Consider the following 17,652-nt stretch of genomic DNA (forward strand, 5'->3'; position numbering starts at 1 on the left):
TTTAATCCTGTACTGATAAAGAATGAAATTTTAATATAATTTGTTATATTTTTATCCAAATTTTGACAAAATAAATTCGATTTTTAATATTAATTAATTGATAAAAATATCATTTTGTCCTATCTTATATGAATGTTCTTCTACATAAGCAGTCATCTTGATTTTTGCTTTGGATTTGTGTGTGTTGGAAAAAATCGCTTGCTCTGTGTGGATTTTCATCTTGATAGACTGAATTTTTTTTTGCTTTAATCTGACTTTTAAATTAATTTAACTGATAAATTACCATCTTGAGAATGTTCAATGAATTCGGCATTTTATTGTCCACAACCTGATCGACCAATAAATCAGCCGTAGCATTCGATCTAGATCGATCGTAGGTTGGGGACATCCATGTCCGCCAAAACCCAAGCAAAAAAAACAAGACTTACCCGACCTAATAATGGCCCAACGTGAACGTTGGTATTTTACAAAAGATGAACTCGAGAATAGTCCCTCAAGAAGATGTGGAATCGATGCCGAAAAAGAACTTTCATATCGACAACAAGCAGCTAATCTTATTCAAGATATGGGCCAAAAATTGAAAGTGTATGTTTTGATTTCTAAACATATCTTTGAATAAATCTGAAATTTTCAATCTAATTCTTTTTATTAATTTCTTTTTCATTCATCATCTCATTATTGTTTATTTTCAAATGCAGAAATCAACTGGTAATCAATACCGCTATTGTTTATATGCACAGATTTTACACTCAGCATTCGTTCTCTCGGTTCCATCGTAATGTAAGTCTATTTTAATCCATATTTTGTTGTTCTCATTCTAATCAGATGAATTTCTATTCAAAGTCCATAGCTTCTTGTGCACTATTTCTTGCAGCCAAAGTTGAGGAGCAACATCGAAAACTTGAACATGTCATCAAAGTTGCTCAGATATGTTTGTACCGGGAAAATCTTGATCCACGTAGTGAGGTATTATTCTTTAGCTTGAAATAATTTCATCACATTTTTAATTATTGAATTTACAGCAATTTCAGGCACTTGCCGCCGAATTGGTACATCATGAGAATTTAATGCTACGGACGCTTGGTTTTGACCTCAGTGTACAGCATCCCCACACCTATGTAGTCAATTGTTTTGATCTTGTTCGAGGTAATTGGATTCATTATAATTGTTCTTTTATCACTGAACAATATGATTTATTATTTGAATAAATAGCCAATAAAGATTTGGCTCAGGCATCGTACATAATGGCAACAAACAGCCTGCATTTGACAACGATGTGTTTGCAATATAAACCAACCGTGGTCGCCTGTATCTGTGTATATTTCGTCTGTAAATGGGCATCTTTCGAGGTATGACTTTTATCAACAAGTAATATTGTTCATTTTTTTAAATGTAAAAATAGCTTTCAAGATCTATCGAAGGTCGTGATTGGTGGACCTATGTTGATCCTAATGTCACTCAAGAAATGCTCGAAGAATTAACCGGGGAATTTTTATCAATATTGAAAAAATGTCCTTCGCGATTAAAAAAGATATTATCATCAAGTCGTTTGAATCCTATTATACCCAATAGTCCATCAACGAAACCAAGCGTAATAAAATTGATTCATTTGTTTATCATTTATTTTAAGACTTAATTATCATTACAGGAGTACAAACGAACGAGTGAACACACCAGCATCAGTGGTAATAGACCTCAACATCATCATTCGCATCATCATCAAAATTCCTCCATACCGGCACAGAAAATGTCACCCAAAGATCCCAAATTCTCATTGCATGTCAATAATGTTCGATCATCCATACCATCAGGAAGTCATGGCCCTGGTATTGATCATCATCAATCACATCATCATCATCATCATTCTCATCATCAACATCAACATAATTCAGAACAACCAATTCATCATCATGGTTCCAAACAATCACAATCAAACGTGACATCAAAACAGCAACATTCATATGCAAACTCATCTTCGAAATCTGCTGCTGGAAAAAATCCTGCCTCATTAGAATCATCATCGATGGAAAAAATGAAGAAAGAATCATTACCGAATGACAATAATAATAATCATAATCATATTAGCAGTAATGTTCCAAATTTAAAATCCAATTTATCTGTGATATCCTCCTCAAGCAACAACAATACTAATAACAATAGACTTACAGGCAGTAACAATCTCAATAACAACAATAATGATGTCATAAGCCATAGTAACAATAATTCGTTTAATGATCCGTTATTTCCAATTGATTCACATTTATCAATGTTCTCACCGGGATCAGAATATTCCGATTATTCACAAACAAAAAAAGATTCATTTGCTGATTTTAAAATGGAATTCTCTGATAATGAAGATTCGACAAATTTCAATTATTCATTACCTGGTCTTGGATCATCATTAATAATGATGAACGATTCAAATGAGGATACCAAATCAAATGTTTCAAATTCTTTTGAATTTTCCAGCACCACGAATCATAAATCGTATAATAATATAAGCAACCCTGTTGGAGGAAATACTGATTTAAAATCGTCTTCATCGTTGCCGTTGTTCAATGAATTGGCTTCGACTGCAAATAATAATCATCACAATCCAACCCCATCCTTATCACAATCATCTTCATTGTCCAATCTTTTACCAAACAAAGATACCGAATCAGAACCATTGGAAGATAAATCCTTACATTCATCAGTGAGCAAATCATTGTTGAATACGGCATCCAAGATTCCAACAGTGTCAACGAATCCTGTGAATACACTTGATTCGATTATAGGATCACTCACTAACAATAGTAATGTTGATTCGAAATTATTGCCATTACAATTGCCCATTGGAACTAATCAACCATCAACAGCAGTGCCACAAGCAGCGGCTGCATTCAATCAATTAATATCTGATACTTATCATTCATCACAACCACCATTATCAACAACATCGGGCATCAATAGTCTATTGCTAGATGATGAACTATCAAAACATTCATCGACATCATTTACGCAAAATCTTCATCATAAAGATAAACATAAACACCACAAAGAGAAACATAAACACAAAGATAAACATCATAAACACAAACATAAAAAAGATCGTGGTGATGGACATCACCATCATCATCGGCGAACATCCGACGCATCGTCATCATCGTTTGCTTTGATACCAGATGGTGATGGTGATGATCGATTAATTGATCAAGTCAATCGACCTCCACCAATCAAATTAAAAATACGTAAAAATGATCTTTCCACCGAAATGGATCAACGGCCGTCGACCATTGCCGATCAATCGCCCACATCCGCTGCTACTGTTCCACCTGCAGCACCGCTAAAATTAAAAATTAATTTAAAACAAAAAAATATTTCATCATTTGAACACCAGCAACCATCAAGCAAAAAAAGAAGAAATTGATTATACAATGACCGATTCTATCGTTTGCACCTGTCGATAGTTTTTTTCGGTTTTTATTTTATTCTGACATCATTGTTATATTTCGAAATTCGTTGTAAATTTTCTTAATCAATCCTCATCATCATAATATAAACGTAAACAAACGAAAAAATGCACGCTACGAAAATTTTATTTTGTTTTGTTCGTGGTCTAAAAAAAAGAATTTTCATCAGTTTTTTTTTGTTCTCTATGTTATAACTTTGTAAATGTAAATACAAATCTAAATAACTATTCGATTAATAATCACGAATTTCTGATTTTTTTTAAACAAAAAAACAAAACAAAAAATATTTTATTCCCAACAACAACAACAAAAAAAAAGACAATTAATTTGTTGTGTTATGTTTTTCTGAGATTTTTTTTCAAATTTTCTATCAGCAGCCTTTTCAATCTTTTTTTTTTTTGTTTTTGTTGTTGTTGTTGAAACATGTTCAAACATTTGAATCTGATGAATTAATCTGATTGAGATTTTTTTTTAAAATTCATTCACACATTCTCAATCTCACATCATTATCATAATCATTATTCTTATTACTGTCATCCGCTGAAATATTTTTTTCTCTTTCGTCCTTTATTTAAATAATTAATCTATCTTATATAATTAATTAATTAATTAAATCTTCAAATAAAAAAAAATGTTAAATTATATATTTTGTGTGTGTGTCTGTATTTTGAATCATTAGAAGAATTTTGAAAGAGGTTTTCTGGTTTGATTACTTTTGACTACTAACCTTTTCAATCACCATCATCATCAAACTGTCATACTATTTGGAAATTATTTACAAGTTTATTGTTTGATCGTTTGTTTTTCTGTTGTTGTTGTTATTGCTGCTGCTGTTGGTTGGATCATTGACAACATCTTACGAGAAATAAATTACTTTTCATGATTATTTTATTGATTAAAAAATGGAAATGATAATCTTATGGTCGATAAATTAATAATTCTTTTACAAAGTTTTTTTTTGCTCATTCTTCTATATTCAATCCTAAATCTTTTTCTTTTCCTTTTTTTTCATTTTGATTGATAGGTAAAAAAATTTCCAGAAGTTAAACAGATTTGCAATCATATTTTATCACATCTTATATTATTTTTATCTGAAATAACAAATAAAAAAACATTGTTGGCTCATTGTAATTTAATCGTTGTAATAATAAAAAATGTTTAACCCCAAAATATTATTCTTTCTGTTGTTATTATTACTTTTTTTTGTTTGATGTAAAAGCGACGGATCCGTATTAGATAAGTAGCTCAAATAAATTGTAAAGATTGACGAAATATCGAAAATATGAATGAACAGTTACATTAATAGATTGTGAAAAGAAATAATGAGAATAATTGAATAAACAAGAAAAGAAAACAACGACTATCCGGAGTAAATAAATGGAGAATATAATAAAAAAAAATAATGATAATGATTTTGACAAGTAAATGACAACATTTTATAATCATTTTTTATTATTTTAATGATATAAACATCTATGTATTTGATGATGTTTCATGCACTAATAATAATAATAATAATCAGTAGACTGCTTGACGCTAAACAATTCAATCTCTCATTATAAAAATGTTTATATGTTGCAGGTGGTAAATACAATCATTTTGGTAAGAAAATTTTTAATTTACCTATGTTATTTGACAAAGATAACGATGTGCATGTGTGTTTGTCTTGCTTTTTCTCTATTTTTCATTCCGAATGAATACGACCTGTTTTTTTTCTTTCGATTTGATTTGGTTTCATTTTTTGGTTTTGGTTTTATTTTGTCTATTTGTTCCGGTTACATGTTAAAGCACACACAGCAAAAAAACGACAACAACAGTAGCAACGAACATGACATTTTTTTTGCTTATTTATTCATTTTATAAACATACTGGTGTTTAGGGGATTAGTAAAAATCTTACGTTTTGATTGTTGTTTTTTCGTTTTTCTTTAATTATTTGTCGCGGAACTACCATGTATAGATTGATACCTTATCGATTGATTGATTGATTAATCTTACCATTATTAAATTAGCGATGAAATATTAGATTTGTTTTTTTCTTCTTCATCTTTTTAATTTTGTTTTGTCGGCAAATTATTATTTAATCCTATGGTATAATCGAATGAATTATCTAAATTGATTGCATTGAAGCAATCAATCGTTATCGGTTTTTTTCAAATATACATTTTAATCTTAAAATCAAAAAGATCCGAAACGAAAAAACATCAACAACAAAAAAAAACTACAGGACAAATATTTTTATCAAAAAAATATATGTGCGAGTTCATTTGGCGACAGTAAACAAACAAATGAATTCTGATTTGATTCTCATTCAAATAGAAGGAAAAAAAATGGATGTGTAAACAAAACAACCAAACGACCAATACAATCGATAAATTCCTTGTTGCCCATCTGTGTTGGTTAATTTATATTTTGTTCGACTGTTGTTTTTTTTTGAATTTTTGTTTTTGGTTGTGATTTTAATGTTGAAAATGTTCAAAATTCTTAACAAGAAAAATAAAAACTTTTCTTCCTATTCTCGATCGTGATCTAAATTGTTTGATTTTCTTTTTTGTTTTGTTTTGTTTCCGGAAAATTAAAAAGTTTGCATTCATTTATTTATTTATTCTAAACGAAAAATTGACAAAATTGAAAAATCCATGTATCATGATAATCAATGTAGAATATTCAATATTGGCACAATTGTCTACAATGAAAAATCCCAGTTGATTTAAATTTAATTTTATTATGTAGAATTTTTGATCCATTTATGATCATCCAAAATGTACCAATCATTTAGCTAATTAAAACAAAAAAAAGCAAACAAAAAAGTTCCAAAATTAGCCATTGATTAATTAGAGAGAGACAACAGAAACAACATAATAATTTGTTCCAATTCAATGTAATAATTACATCAATATGCGAATGGTTTTTTTTGCCTGTTAACTCATTCCGAAAATGATGAGCAAATGATGAACTCTTGATTGAAAATTCAAATTCAAATGAGAGAATCTCTTAAATTAACGAGAATTTTGCTATAAATGTTCATTATATTTAGATGATTATTAGCTCGAAAAGCTTGACAACATTAATAATAATGATGATGATAAAGACTTTGTTTGCACATTACATTTCATCTATACAATATCTTTTCATTTGTATTTTTTTTATATTCAATATTGTAATGATGATAATATAACAAGATTCGCTATTATGTCTATATAAAACGCTAATCAAAAAACGGATATAAAAAATATTAACGAAAATGGATTTGATACTAACATATTTGATCATCAACAACAGAATAATTTCGAATGATGATGATGATCATTATCATCATCATTATAGTGAAATTTATGTTTATATAGAGTAACGAAAACTTTCTTCTTTTTCGTCATCTTCTTTACCACTTATTCCCGAATGTTAAACAAAAAATCATATCATAAAAAAATTGAGATTGCCAAAACAATAACATTAACAACAACATCCGTATATAGACATAATCTAATGCTGAAAAGGACATGCTCGATTGGATGAATCCATTTCTTTTAATTTTTGTTTTGTTTTGTTTTACTCATTTATTTTACACATTCAATTTATTCACTATTCAAATAAATTATGGAATTTTAAACGTAACTAAATTGTTTTTTTTTGTTCGCTGTTCGCAACTTATTTTAATTTTATTACTATTCGTTTGAATTTTTGTTTTTCAGAACAAAAAAAAAAAAATGAACAAAAGGAGATAGAGATAAAAGTTTCAGTCCTCACATGTATTTGTTTTCGTGATTCATTCATTCATCACTATCATCATCATCATCTTTTTATTATTTGTTTTCTCTTTCCCTCTAATACTTTACCAACTGAAAAACAGTTTCTTTTTTCCAATTTTATATTATTTTTTTTTTTGGAAATTTTCTCTGTCGCCATTCTTCATCATAATAAGATCTTATCCGTGCGTGTTATGTTTTTTTTTGTATAGAAAACTAATGAATGAATAAATATTTTTAGCCACGGTTTGTAGGCGGTTTTTGTCAAATGATAATGGCTACTGATTGGTTAATTTAAACCATGTATATACAATATTGTTGTTTTATGTGATAACTGATCTAATTTTTGCTGCTGTTGTTGTTGTTGTTGCAAATATATGACACGCATGTGTAATTTTTATCTTCTTTTCACTATATGTCTTTTTAGATGTGTATGTTAACATTGCTGTTAGCTGTTTTATTATCGTTATTTAACTTCTAAAATATATATCTACATCATTAAAGCATCAAATAATGTTGACAAGAATAATTCTCTGTACATTATCGATGCCAATTAGTGTGATAGTGTGTGTGTGTGCTACCGATCATCATAATCGAACGAATATCTTTTGATAAATATGTGTGTATTTAATAAAATATAATGGTATAAATTTAAATGCCATTAATATGTTATAGTAACATTCTTGATATTGTCACATCGACAAACAACATCAGTTCAATTTTGTCCATTTTTTTTCGCTTAATTGCTTCAAAAAATCCGTAAATAAAATCGTTTTTTTCCCACATTTTTCCAAAATTATTTTGATTTTTTTTTGTCTTGGAAATTTCATTTTCTTTCATCACCGTTCAAATCACTGATGTCGGTAAAAACAAATAGCAAAGTGTCTTCATCATCACCATCGTCTTCATCGTCACCTTCATTATCACCTTCATTATCATCATCATCCGCATCATCCTCATCTTCATTATCATCACCATCAGCAAACGAATCGATTATTGAAAATAATCCAAATTTTTCGAAAAAATCACGACAACCAACAAAACCAACAATGGTGAAAACTATTTCGACTGCTAAAATATCTAAACCAAATTCAATTTCATCAAGTTTTTGTATTGAAGCATTATTGGCAAGATCCAGTCATCCAAAAATTAAATCAACAACAATTAATTCGGGAATTAATGAAAATTCATTCAGAAGATCACCAATACTAAAAATTACTGATAATGATGATAATGATGAAACAACCGGATCTCCAAGATCAATATCAAGTCCCATAACAGTAGATGCTGTTACTGTTGCCAAAAATGGATTTGATCCGACAAAAAATATTGAGACATCAATCAATGATCATATTAAATCACCATGGCTTACATTACCTCAACATTCAGCTGCTAATCCGATAACATTATCAACATTGTTCGCTCATCAACAACAACAATCACAACAACATTCTTCATCCATATACGCATCAATATATCCATCATCATCATCATCAATGATTATGAATGCTCAAGATCAAGCATCAATTCATCATCAAAATGGTAATGGTGAAGGATCATCAACAGCAACAACCACAACAACAACATCATCATCATCACAATCAATTTCAACATTTCCAACATTGCCATTCTTTACGAATGCATCGGCATTTCATTCAGCATTTCATCAGATTGCTACTGCTGCATCAGCTGGTAAATCGATAGCTGCGGCTGCTGCTTCTATTGGTGATGGACAACAGGCTACTGCTGCCGCTCAAGCATATGAATGGTTAGCCAAAGAGATGCTTTGTCAAAATGGTATGTTACCTGTAAATCATAAAAAAACAATGAATGAATCTAAGTAAATATGATTTGTTTCTATAGAAACCAATATTTATTTATTTGAATCTAATGGATGAGAGGACATTGAGAAATTATTAAATAAAAAAAATATATCAGAAAAAAACCAATCCTGTTTTATTTTCGATAAAATTACATTTAGGCTAATTATATATTTACTTATCAATCTTTCAATCATAATGGCTACTGATTTAATTCAATTTATTCGATTGATAAATGTTTACCTAAAGAAAAATAAATAAATTGACACATTCCATTCTCTGTTATGATATCTGATGATGATTATCGTAATAGAATAAAAGTGAGAGAAATTTATTACACATCATATAACTTGTGTATGTGTGTATAAATCAAAAAGAAATTGGTGTGATTTTCAAATCTAAATCATATATACAACAATAAGATCAACAAATATTTTTATATTTAGTTTTTTTTTCACTGTCGTTGATCGTTTATCAAAATTGATTGACAGCAAGATACGAGTTAATCCATCCAAAAAAAGGTGAAAAAGAAATTTATTGATTTTAAATTAAGTAAATAATAGTGTGTATGTTTGCTTGTATTTAATAATATTTGTCAAATTTCAATAATGATAATCGTTTTAATGTCAATTTATAATGATAATGATGATGATAATAATAATGGTGTGATTTTCACCTGTATGTGTGTGTGTGTGTGTGTGTATCAATTATGATTATTGAAAACATATTGTTGGTGTGAATGTATCATAGATATATCTATGATTAATTTGATCTTAATTGTATTACAGGATTCTCAAAATTTCAATCAAAAGTTATTAGACAGATTAATAAAAAGATAATTTGAACAAACAACAGTAAAAGAGAGAAAAAAAAATTTAATAACGACAAATTACATTGAAATTAAAATCTAAATGATTAAATAGTTTGATCACTATCTCACTTATTCAAACCTGTCATTATCATTTAGCCATAATGATATTAATATCAATCGATATTAATAATATTGATTTGAATTTCAAATCATCCAATAATTGATGGAAATTTTTTTTCCAAATTACAATATTACATTGTATTGATTGACGTTTGTCGATTTTGTTCAATGTGTTTTGTATAGCTTTTGTAATGTTTACGACCACACACAAACACATATGTTACAAAGTTTGAAATGTCCAAATTATTATTATTATTAAAAAAAACCCTAAAGCAATAGATTAATCAGAATATAGATCATTATGAATGAAAATTTTCTCTCTCTATTGACAATTGCATTTATCAATTGTTATGCAAATATAAAATAATGCGATGTGTATTTTACAATGATTTGTATTATTGGTGTATGGTTGGTTGATTGGTGGCACACGTTAGGGTCACGACAATGGTCATCGTACTGAAAATCCAAGAAACAGAAGCCAAAGATTTTTCTCTCTTTTTTGTTTGTTTGTTTGTAATTGATCAAAGTGCAAATTTCGGTCTGCGGTCATGTTAAGGTTAACAATATTTTTATTTGTTTATCATTGACACTAGCTGGACATGAAAATCAATGAATAACAACAATAAATTGTGACCAAGAGAGAAAAAATACTGAAAATACTGATCCAATAAATACAATTATCTGAATAAAGTTAATCGATAACGAATAGGAAAACAAAACAGAAAATATCTTGCCAAAAAAAGAAAAAAAAACGATTTTTCCCGCTTACCGACATGGACAAAGTTCATTCATATTCATGTATTTAAAATTTTAGCAACAAAACAAAATATCTGACGACGACGACAATAATGATGATGATTAAATTGTTTACATATCGACTATTTTCCTACCAGCAATACCAAGATGCCATCTGGGTCCTTTATATGAGTAAAAAATTGATGAAAAATAAAGAATATTAAACATTTACAATTCTATATACTTTTCACCCTTAGTAAAAAACAAAGCCTAATTATTCATTCTTTGCAATATGTAAAGTAAAGTAAAGTGGCAAAAAAATAGCTGTCATCCTCATTGTTTATAATCAGAATCTAATAGGATTTTCATTCATTACACATTACAATTTTTATTTTTTGTTTCTGTTTTTTTCAATTCTATTTTGAATATTCCGAAAAAAAACTTTCTACTGATTCTTTAGATTCTATAGTATGAAGAAAAATGACAGCATAAACATCACACATCAACATCCATTTATTTTTATTTTTCTCTATCGCTCACTTTCTTTCGCTCTATCTTTTATTAAGGGATGCTTTTTTTGCTTATCCTCGCTTATATTCTGATGATCCAAATTGGAATGTTTGCCGATTGCTGATTATTTTTGCCCAAGGCGTGAATTAAGCTATTTTTTCTCTTCTTTCCTTATAGATATAGGCTACATTATTCTATTGGGCATACTAGTTAGTTTAAACAGGATATTCTATTGCAGGATTAGAAAAACAAAGAATGATATATACAGCAGAAGAAATTAGCGTTTGTGTACTATTCTTACTGTTGGAACTTTTTTTTTGTTTGAAGTTTGAATGAATAGAAAAAAACGAAGTGAAACTTTATTTGTTGAACAAAACAAAAAAAAATTAGTGAGATACAGAATCATTTATAAATATATTCTTTTCTGTGTGTACTTTATAAGTGTGAGCATGTGTATCTGCTAATTTAGTTCAATAATTGAAAGTCAGTTGAAAATTAAATTAGAAATTATTTTTCTCCTCTTCATTCATTCTTTTTTTTCCAGTGAATAAATGAGTCTTTGATTAATCAATTGACGAAAGAAAATAAAATAAAAACTATAGAGTTATCGATTCGATTAAATTCTATTTGCTTAAATGGATCGATTTAGAGAAATTTTTCGATTTTCACTTCTGTTTTCTTTTGATTGATATTTTTTTGGTATACATATGGTAGCCATGTTTCATATTTGTGAAGAATTATTTTATCCCTACAACATTTACAATATGGACACAGATAAACAAACAAACAAAATAAACCAAAATAAAAATGTCTATATATTTACTCATTTACTTATTTCAGTAATTTATTCGTACAAAAAAAAAGTTTTCCATTTAATATCAATGAATGATTTGAAGAATATTTAACAATTCATGAGTCTAATGATAATGATGATGATGATTATCGATGTGATCGCCATATGATGATTTGATTATTATTCGACACCTTTTTTTTCTTTTTGGTACCCTTCACACTTTCATTCATTTGATAAAGCAGAAGTGACAATTTAAATATTAGAATCGTAATAAAATGAAAATAAAATCATTATCGACCACACACACAATACTAATTGAATGAAAATTTGAAATCAACCATATATACCATTCAATGTTGTTTGTCAGTCATTCGAATTTTTATTATTATTCGCGTTTGACGGATTTCTTTCATTCGGTATTTACAATGATAAAACCGTATCGATCTCATTCTCTAATTCTTTTTGGTTGATCAATATTCAAAAAAAAACATGACAGATGGCCAAATTAACGCCTATGTTTGGTGTGTGTGACACGTACCTATCAATTGATTGAACATTTAGAACACACACACACACACATATTGAATGATTACGATTTTTTTTTCGTTCGGGATTGTATTGCTGGCCGTGTGATGATGTCAACACCACCAACACAATACAATTTATAATGAAAATATAACAAAAGTAATGGAAGAAAGAAGCTAATTTAATTTGATCGTTTAGTATAAGTAGACTTTTTTTTAGCACCATCTCATCTCACCATATTACAAATCATCATCAACACCACCAAACACCATTATAACATTTAACAATAGAAGATCCAAGAACATTTAATACAATGCCAATGTGAACCATTGGTGTCTCTACACATTCTCCAGAGATTTACTCTCTCTCTCTTTTTTTTTTTTTGGTTATATTTACTCTTGATCCAACATCTCATATATATCAATGGGTCCTTTAATTTTTATGTTGAAAACAAAAAATAATAAAAATAAAATAAAATATAATAATCCTCATTCGTTTACAATGACAACGTGTGTCACACACGCACAATTCACACTGGCGACCAAAAATCGTATTTTTCATCATTATCATCATCATCAATACATTATTCCTGGTATACAAGTGACTTTTTACGCTGTTTTTTTTTTCGATCATATCCAAACGTAAATGATGATAATAGAATACTGTCTCTCATTTGCTGATGATGATGATCATTTCAAGTGTATTCATACAAACACAATATGTGTTTCAAAAGTAATCTAAATTTGAATGATAATTGAATGATGAAGAAGAAATCAAATGAATCATTGAATTAAATGTCATTGTTGATAATAATAATAATAATAATAATGGGCTTCCCTACTATAGTAATATTGTTTAATTTAATGGTCATTAATTTAATTTGATGATTTGTTGTTTTGTGTAAATCAATTTGTCTTTTATTCGTATGTTTTTTTTTGTAATTGAAATTATTGGTAATAAATTTTTTTTCTCATTTTTTATTATTTCATTAAAAAATATCTATTAGGCCAAAATAATTCAACAACAATGATTGGTAAATCACGAAGACCACGAACAGCATTTACAAGTCAACAATTACTTGAATTGGAAAATCAATTCCGTATGAATAAATATCTATCCAGGCCTAAACGTTTTGAAGTGGCCACTAATTTATGTCTATCCGAAACACAGGTAAAATAATAAAACACAAAAAATTTTCAGAATTTTTTCGCTTCTTTTTAAATTTATTATTATTTTATTGGAAAAAATAAGTCATGCGAAATACAAATCTTTCAAAAATGAATGATGCCAATATCAACATAAAAGATGCTTTTTTTCAACTGAGAATTCTAACAAAAAAAAATCCTAATATGAATCAATTTTGTCTAATAAATTTCCATTACATTTATTTAGATTTGATTCCATAATGATGATGATGATGACAATTTGCCATATGTCATATTATTAATATCAGAATTTTATCTCTATTTCTCTTTTTTGAAAACAGAATTTTGAAATATAAACAGAACAGACTTTACAATTAAAGTCAAATAATGATAAGATTCCATTAATTTAATTGAATCACTAGAATTTCACACACTTAGACAAATATAAAATTATAAGTACACAGTTTCAGTTTAGTATAGTTCATTAAGAAACTAAGTTTGACTTGATTTTTTTTTGTCATATATTTGTGATCGGTTAGAAAAACCAACGACAGGCTGCTGCACAAGGCACGTGTCTACACTTATTTTATCTTTCAACCATAATATTTATAGGGAATTTGACTTTATTTAATCACTTAATTTTAAACTATTGCTTTATAAATGATTTTTTTTTGTCACTTGAAAAAATAACTTGACAATCAAATGAATTATTTACTTTATAACAATAAATAGGTGAAAATCTGGTTTCAAAATCGTCGAATGAAATGGAAACGTAGTAAAAAAACGGCACAAGAAACAAAACAGAATTTATCATCATCATCATCGAAATCATCATCAACGGCAACTGCCAAAAATAATAGATCAGGCAATACAGTATCAACAACAATGGCCACAATGAATCAGGATTCAAGTGATGGTCGAATGTCGGCTAGTGACAATGATTATGATTCGGATAATTCTAATCCGGTTCATTATTCTGATGATGAAAATAATCCAAGCATTGATGGAAGAATAACAAAATCTTTATCAGCAAATGGTGGATCATCATCATCATCATCAACAGTGACCGTCGGTGATCGATCATCAACACCATTATCGTTATTCAAAACATTAAAATCATCGCATGAAAATCAGGTTATTATTGAACATCATTCACATCCACACAATCTTCATAATCCAGTGATGCCTTTATGGATTGAATGTGGACGTTATGCAAATAGACATTCACCCGGTGAAACAATAGATATTGGTAAAGTAACAACGTTAAGTGGAAAAAACAGCGGCAACGTTAATCATAGCGGTAATCATGTTGTCGGTAGCAATACATCAACAGGATCCCATCATTTACATGGAACAGGAACTATTGGTTCAGTTGAACCATTCTATAGACAATTTGTAAGCTAAATCAGCAATCATTTTATGATGATTATTATGAAAACAATATAATTGCAATAAATAACATTGTGTGTACAGAATAAAATTTTTTGATTGACAAAATTTAATTTATACATTATCATCATATTTCCATATAAAATGTAGATGATCACACATCCATACACAAACAATGAATAAATATTATATTAAACGATGAAAATAAATGATGAAAATTTTCAATCTGTTTTTGTTCATTCGAGAAATAAAATATGATTCGCGATTTTTTTTTCTTTATCAACCATAACAATACAAAACATTTAGGTGAATGTTCATGCTCATCTTTTTTTTCGGTTGTTGTAATTTGGATTGTTTTTTTTGTTGTTGTAAATTATTTTCACCAAAAAAAAACAATTTTCATTATTTTTTCAAAACAATAACAATAATAATAATAATATGATAAAAAATTAAGCTTTTTTCAAATGATAAATTTAATTAATTTTAAAATATGAAAATATTCGCCACGCAATATTTATGATTAACGAGAAATTGGATTTGTTTCATCATCCACCATGGACAATATGAAAACGAATGATCTCTTCCTGATTATAAAGAAAATGATCAATTAATCATTTTTCAATTTTTTAATGGATAACAATTCTATAGATTTTTATTTATTTTTATTTTCTCATTTTATTTATTTATATATCTCACTGATTCGGATTCAATTGGCTATTAAATGATTGATCTGTTTGTTTCATTTGTTTTTGTCTTTTTTTGGGTTTCACGTTCACTTATAGTTGGGCGATCACGAATCAATCGATTTTTTTTCGAAATGAATGATAAAATAAATGAAAACAAATATTGATTCGAAATTCGATCATGATGATGAAGGAAAAAAAGAAGAATTAATAGCCTTTATCGTTAATAGATTTGCTTTAAATTAGTTTGCAAAGCTGTTAAAAAATTCTTTACTATTTTTTTTATCATTCAAAATACTCGAAAAAAAGAAAAAAAAAGAAAGTTTATTCTTCTTATTTGATAAAGAAAAAAAAATCAAAAATTCAATTCAATATCATCGTTATATGTCTAATGGTGTTTTCTGTTTTACATTTTTTTTTCGTTTCGTAATAAATTGTTTTTTAAACAAGAATTTAGTTAACATTAATTAGGAATTAGTATATGGAAAGAAATAAAAAAGACTGATGCTTTGAGTGAAAATTAATTTTATCATCATCAACATTGTGATAGCAAGTAATCATTATTATCGATTCGTAACCACTACTTTAACTACATATAGTTACTTTGGTGGCTAATGTTATGTTTGAAATAAAATTGATGATTACCATTGTTATTGATGAGCAATGAAAGGCAATGTAAGTAATAATATTGTTTCGACAATGAGAAAGATAAACGATGATCGAATTAAACTTGTGAAACGACCATACATCCCAATATATACAGCTAAATTTAATTATGTTGATTGCTCTGATGTTGTTGTTGTTGTTCGATTCTTTTTCCAATAGATTCGTGTTTGTGTGTGTGTAGATCCAAATGACAAACTCCAAAAAAAATTTCCCCAATTTTGTTATTGCTTCAATGAATGGAACAGATTCTTCGTCAAAGTTCCAATTCAATCAAACATCAACGAACGATGAACAATGTTGTTTAACAAATTTGTTCGAGCATTCCCGTATGTTTCCGTTGTATGACAATGCGATTGCCTTAATTTTTCACATTTCATTCTCACTCATTCATGTTCATGATGAATTTACCATATACAGATACACAAACAACATGCTTATTCTTTACACTAGAAAACTATAAGTTCGGTGTACTGTTTGAATTAGAATTCACTTATATTGCATCTACATCATATACACAACAAAATGTTAGCACATTACGATAAATGGCCAATTCCCATAGCGAAATTCAATTTAATTGACAACTTTCATTCATTTATTCATTCTCTATACATGATTCTGTTTCATAATTCAAATATGTTTCTGGGCATTTGAACCTCCTGTAAGTATATATCAATATATTAATATCCAAACAGTACAACCTATACCGAATTCTGGGTGGTATCTTGATTATTATATTATATAAGAATTTGTCACCAAGTCGGATTCAATATCGTCAATGGATATGATATTATTATTACCGGAAAAAAGCATCAATATATAGAAATTGATTTGATGTGATCAGAATAGAGTGATTGAATTTTCGTTCTATGGATAATCAAGCTTATCCGAAAAAAAACATAGTAAACAATACCAAAAAGAATTCCATCGTCTCAAAATGAACATGATATTGAACATACTGGTCTTGTTATAACACCCAATTAGATTCATGAAAATGATAGCAGTAAAAAACATTTAGAAAAGATTGAACGATGTTCATTTCACCATGATAATCACCATTGATAACTATGATGATGCGCATTGTATACTTCAATCAGATTTAACAGGAATATATTAATGTCCTAATATTTGTCTCTGCTTTTGGCTGTATTATTTCATCATGCTAAGCTAAGCATAAAAATATTTAGAAAAACCAAACCAAGCCAACCAGATAATACATGGCTGTCGGAAATTCCTTTGAAGACAAAGTGATCACTGGTAA

At 28.3% G+C, this 17,652-nt stretch overlaps 2 protein-coding genes across 2 annotated transcripts; both read left to right on the forward strand.

The window, feature by feature from the left end:
• Positions 1–161: 161 nt before the first annotated feature.
• On the forward strand, positions 162–4,033 carry CycT (Cyclin T). The gene is made up of 7 exons (XM_027350216.2): positions 162–585; positions 699–780; positions 844–966; positions 1,023–1,146; positions 1,213–1,349; positions 1,403–1,591; positions 1,649–4,033. Exons 1-7 carry the CDS (start codon positions 440–442, stop codon positions 3,407–3,409), a joined length of 2,562 nt encoding a protein of 853 aa, XP_027206017.1. The 5' UTR covers positions 162–439; the 3' UTR covers positions 3,410–4,033.
• Positions 4,034–7,674: 3,641 nt separating this feature from the next.
• On the forward strand, positions 7,675–15,348 carry LOC113799573 (uncharacterized). Its single transcript, XM_075820566.1, has 4 exons — positions 7,675–7,956; positions 8,075–8,994; positions 13,518–13,681; positions 14,389–15,348. Exons 1-4 carry the CDS (start codon positions 7,853–7,855, stop codon positions 15,058–15,060), a joined length of 1,860 nt encoding a protein of 619 aa, XP_075676681.1. The 5' UTR covers positions 7,675–7,852; the 3' UTR covers positions 15,061–15,348.
• The last annotated feature ends 2,304 nt before the right edge of the window (positions 15,349–17,652 follow it).

Source organism: Dermatophagoides pteronyssinus, unplaced genomic scaffold (assembly GCF_027571235.1).
Source record: "Dermatophagoides pteronyssinus isolate colony J.1.1.1.1 unplaced genomic scaffold, Derpt_VIB-CSIC_2022.12 sq0007, whole genome shotgun sequence".
Classification (NCBI taxonomy): domain Eukaryota; kingdom Metazoa; phylum Arthropoda; class Arachnida; order Sarcoptiformes; family Pyroglyphidae; genus Dermatophagoides; species Dermatophagoides pteronyssinus.

What these genes read in the sequence shown, in the direction of transcription:
- LOC113799573 (XM_075820566.1), top strand. Translation starts at nt 7,853, where the DNA reads ATGCCATTAATATGTTATAGTAACATTCTTGATATTGTCACATCGACA. An exon ending in AGAGATGCTTTGTCAAAATG is followed by an intron (nt 8,995 to 13,517) that starts GTATGTTACCTG and finishes AATATCTATTAG; the next exon opens with GCCAAAATAATTCAACAACA. An exon ending in TATGTCTATCCGAAACACAG is followed by an intron (nt 13,682 to 14,388) that starts GTAAAATAATAA and finishes AACAATAAATAG; the next exon opens with GTGAAAATCTGGTTTCAAAA.
- CycT (XM_027350216.2), top strand. Translation starts at nt 440, where the DNA reads ATGGCCCAACGTGAACGTTGGTATTTTACAAAAGATGAACTCGAGAAT. An exon ending in ATCTTGATCCACGTAGTGAG is followed by an intron (nt 967 to 1,022) that starts GTATTATTCTTT and finishes TTGAATTTACAG; the next exon opens with CAATTTCAGGCACTTGCCGC. An exon ending in GTCCATCAACGAAACCAAGC is followed by an intron (nt 1,592 to 1,648) that starts GTAATAAAATTG and finishes TTATCATTACAG; the next exon opens with GAGTACAAACGAACGAGTGA.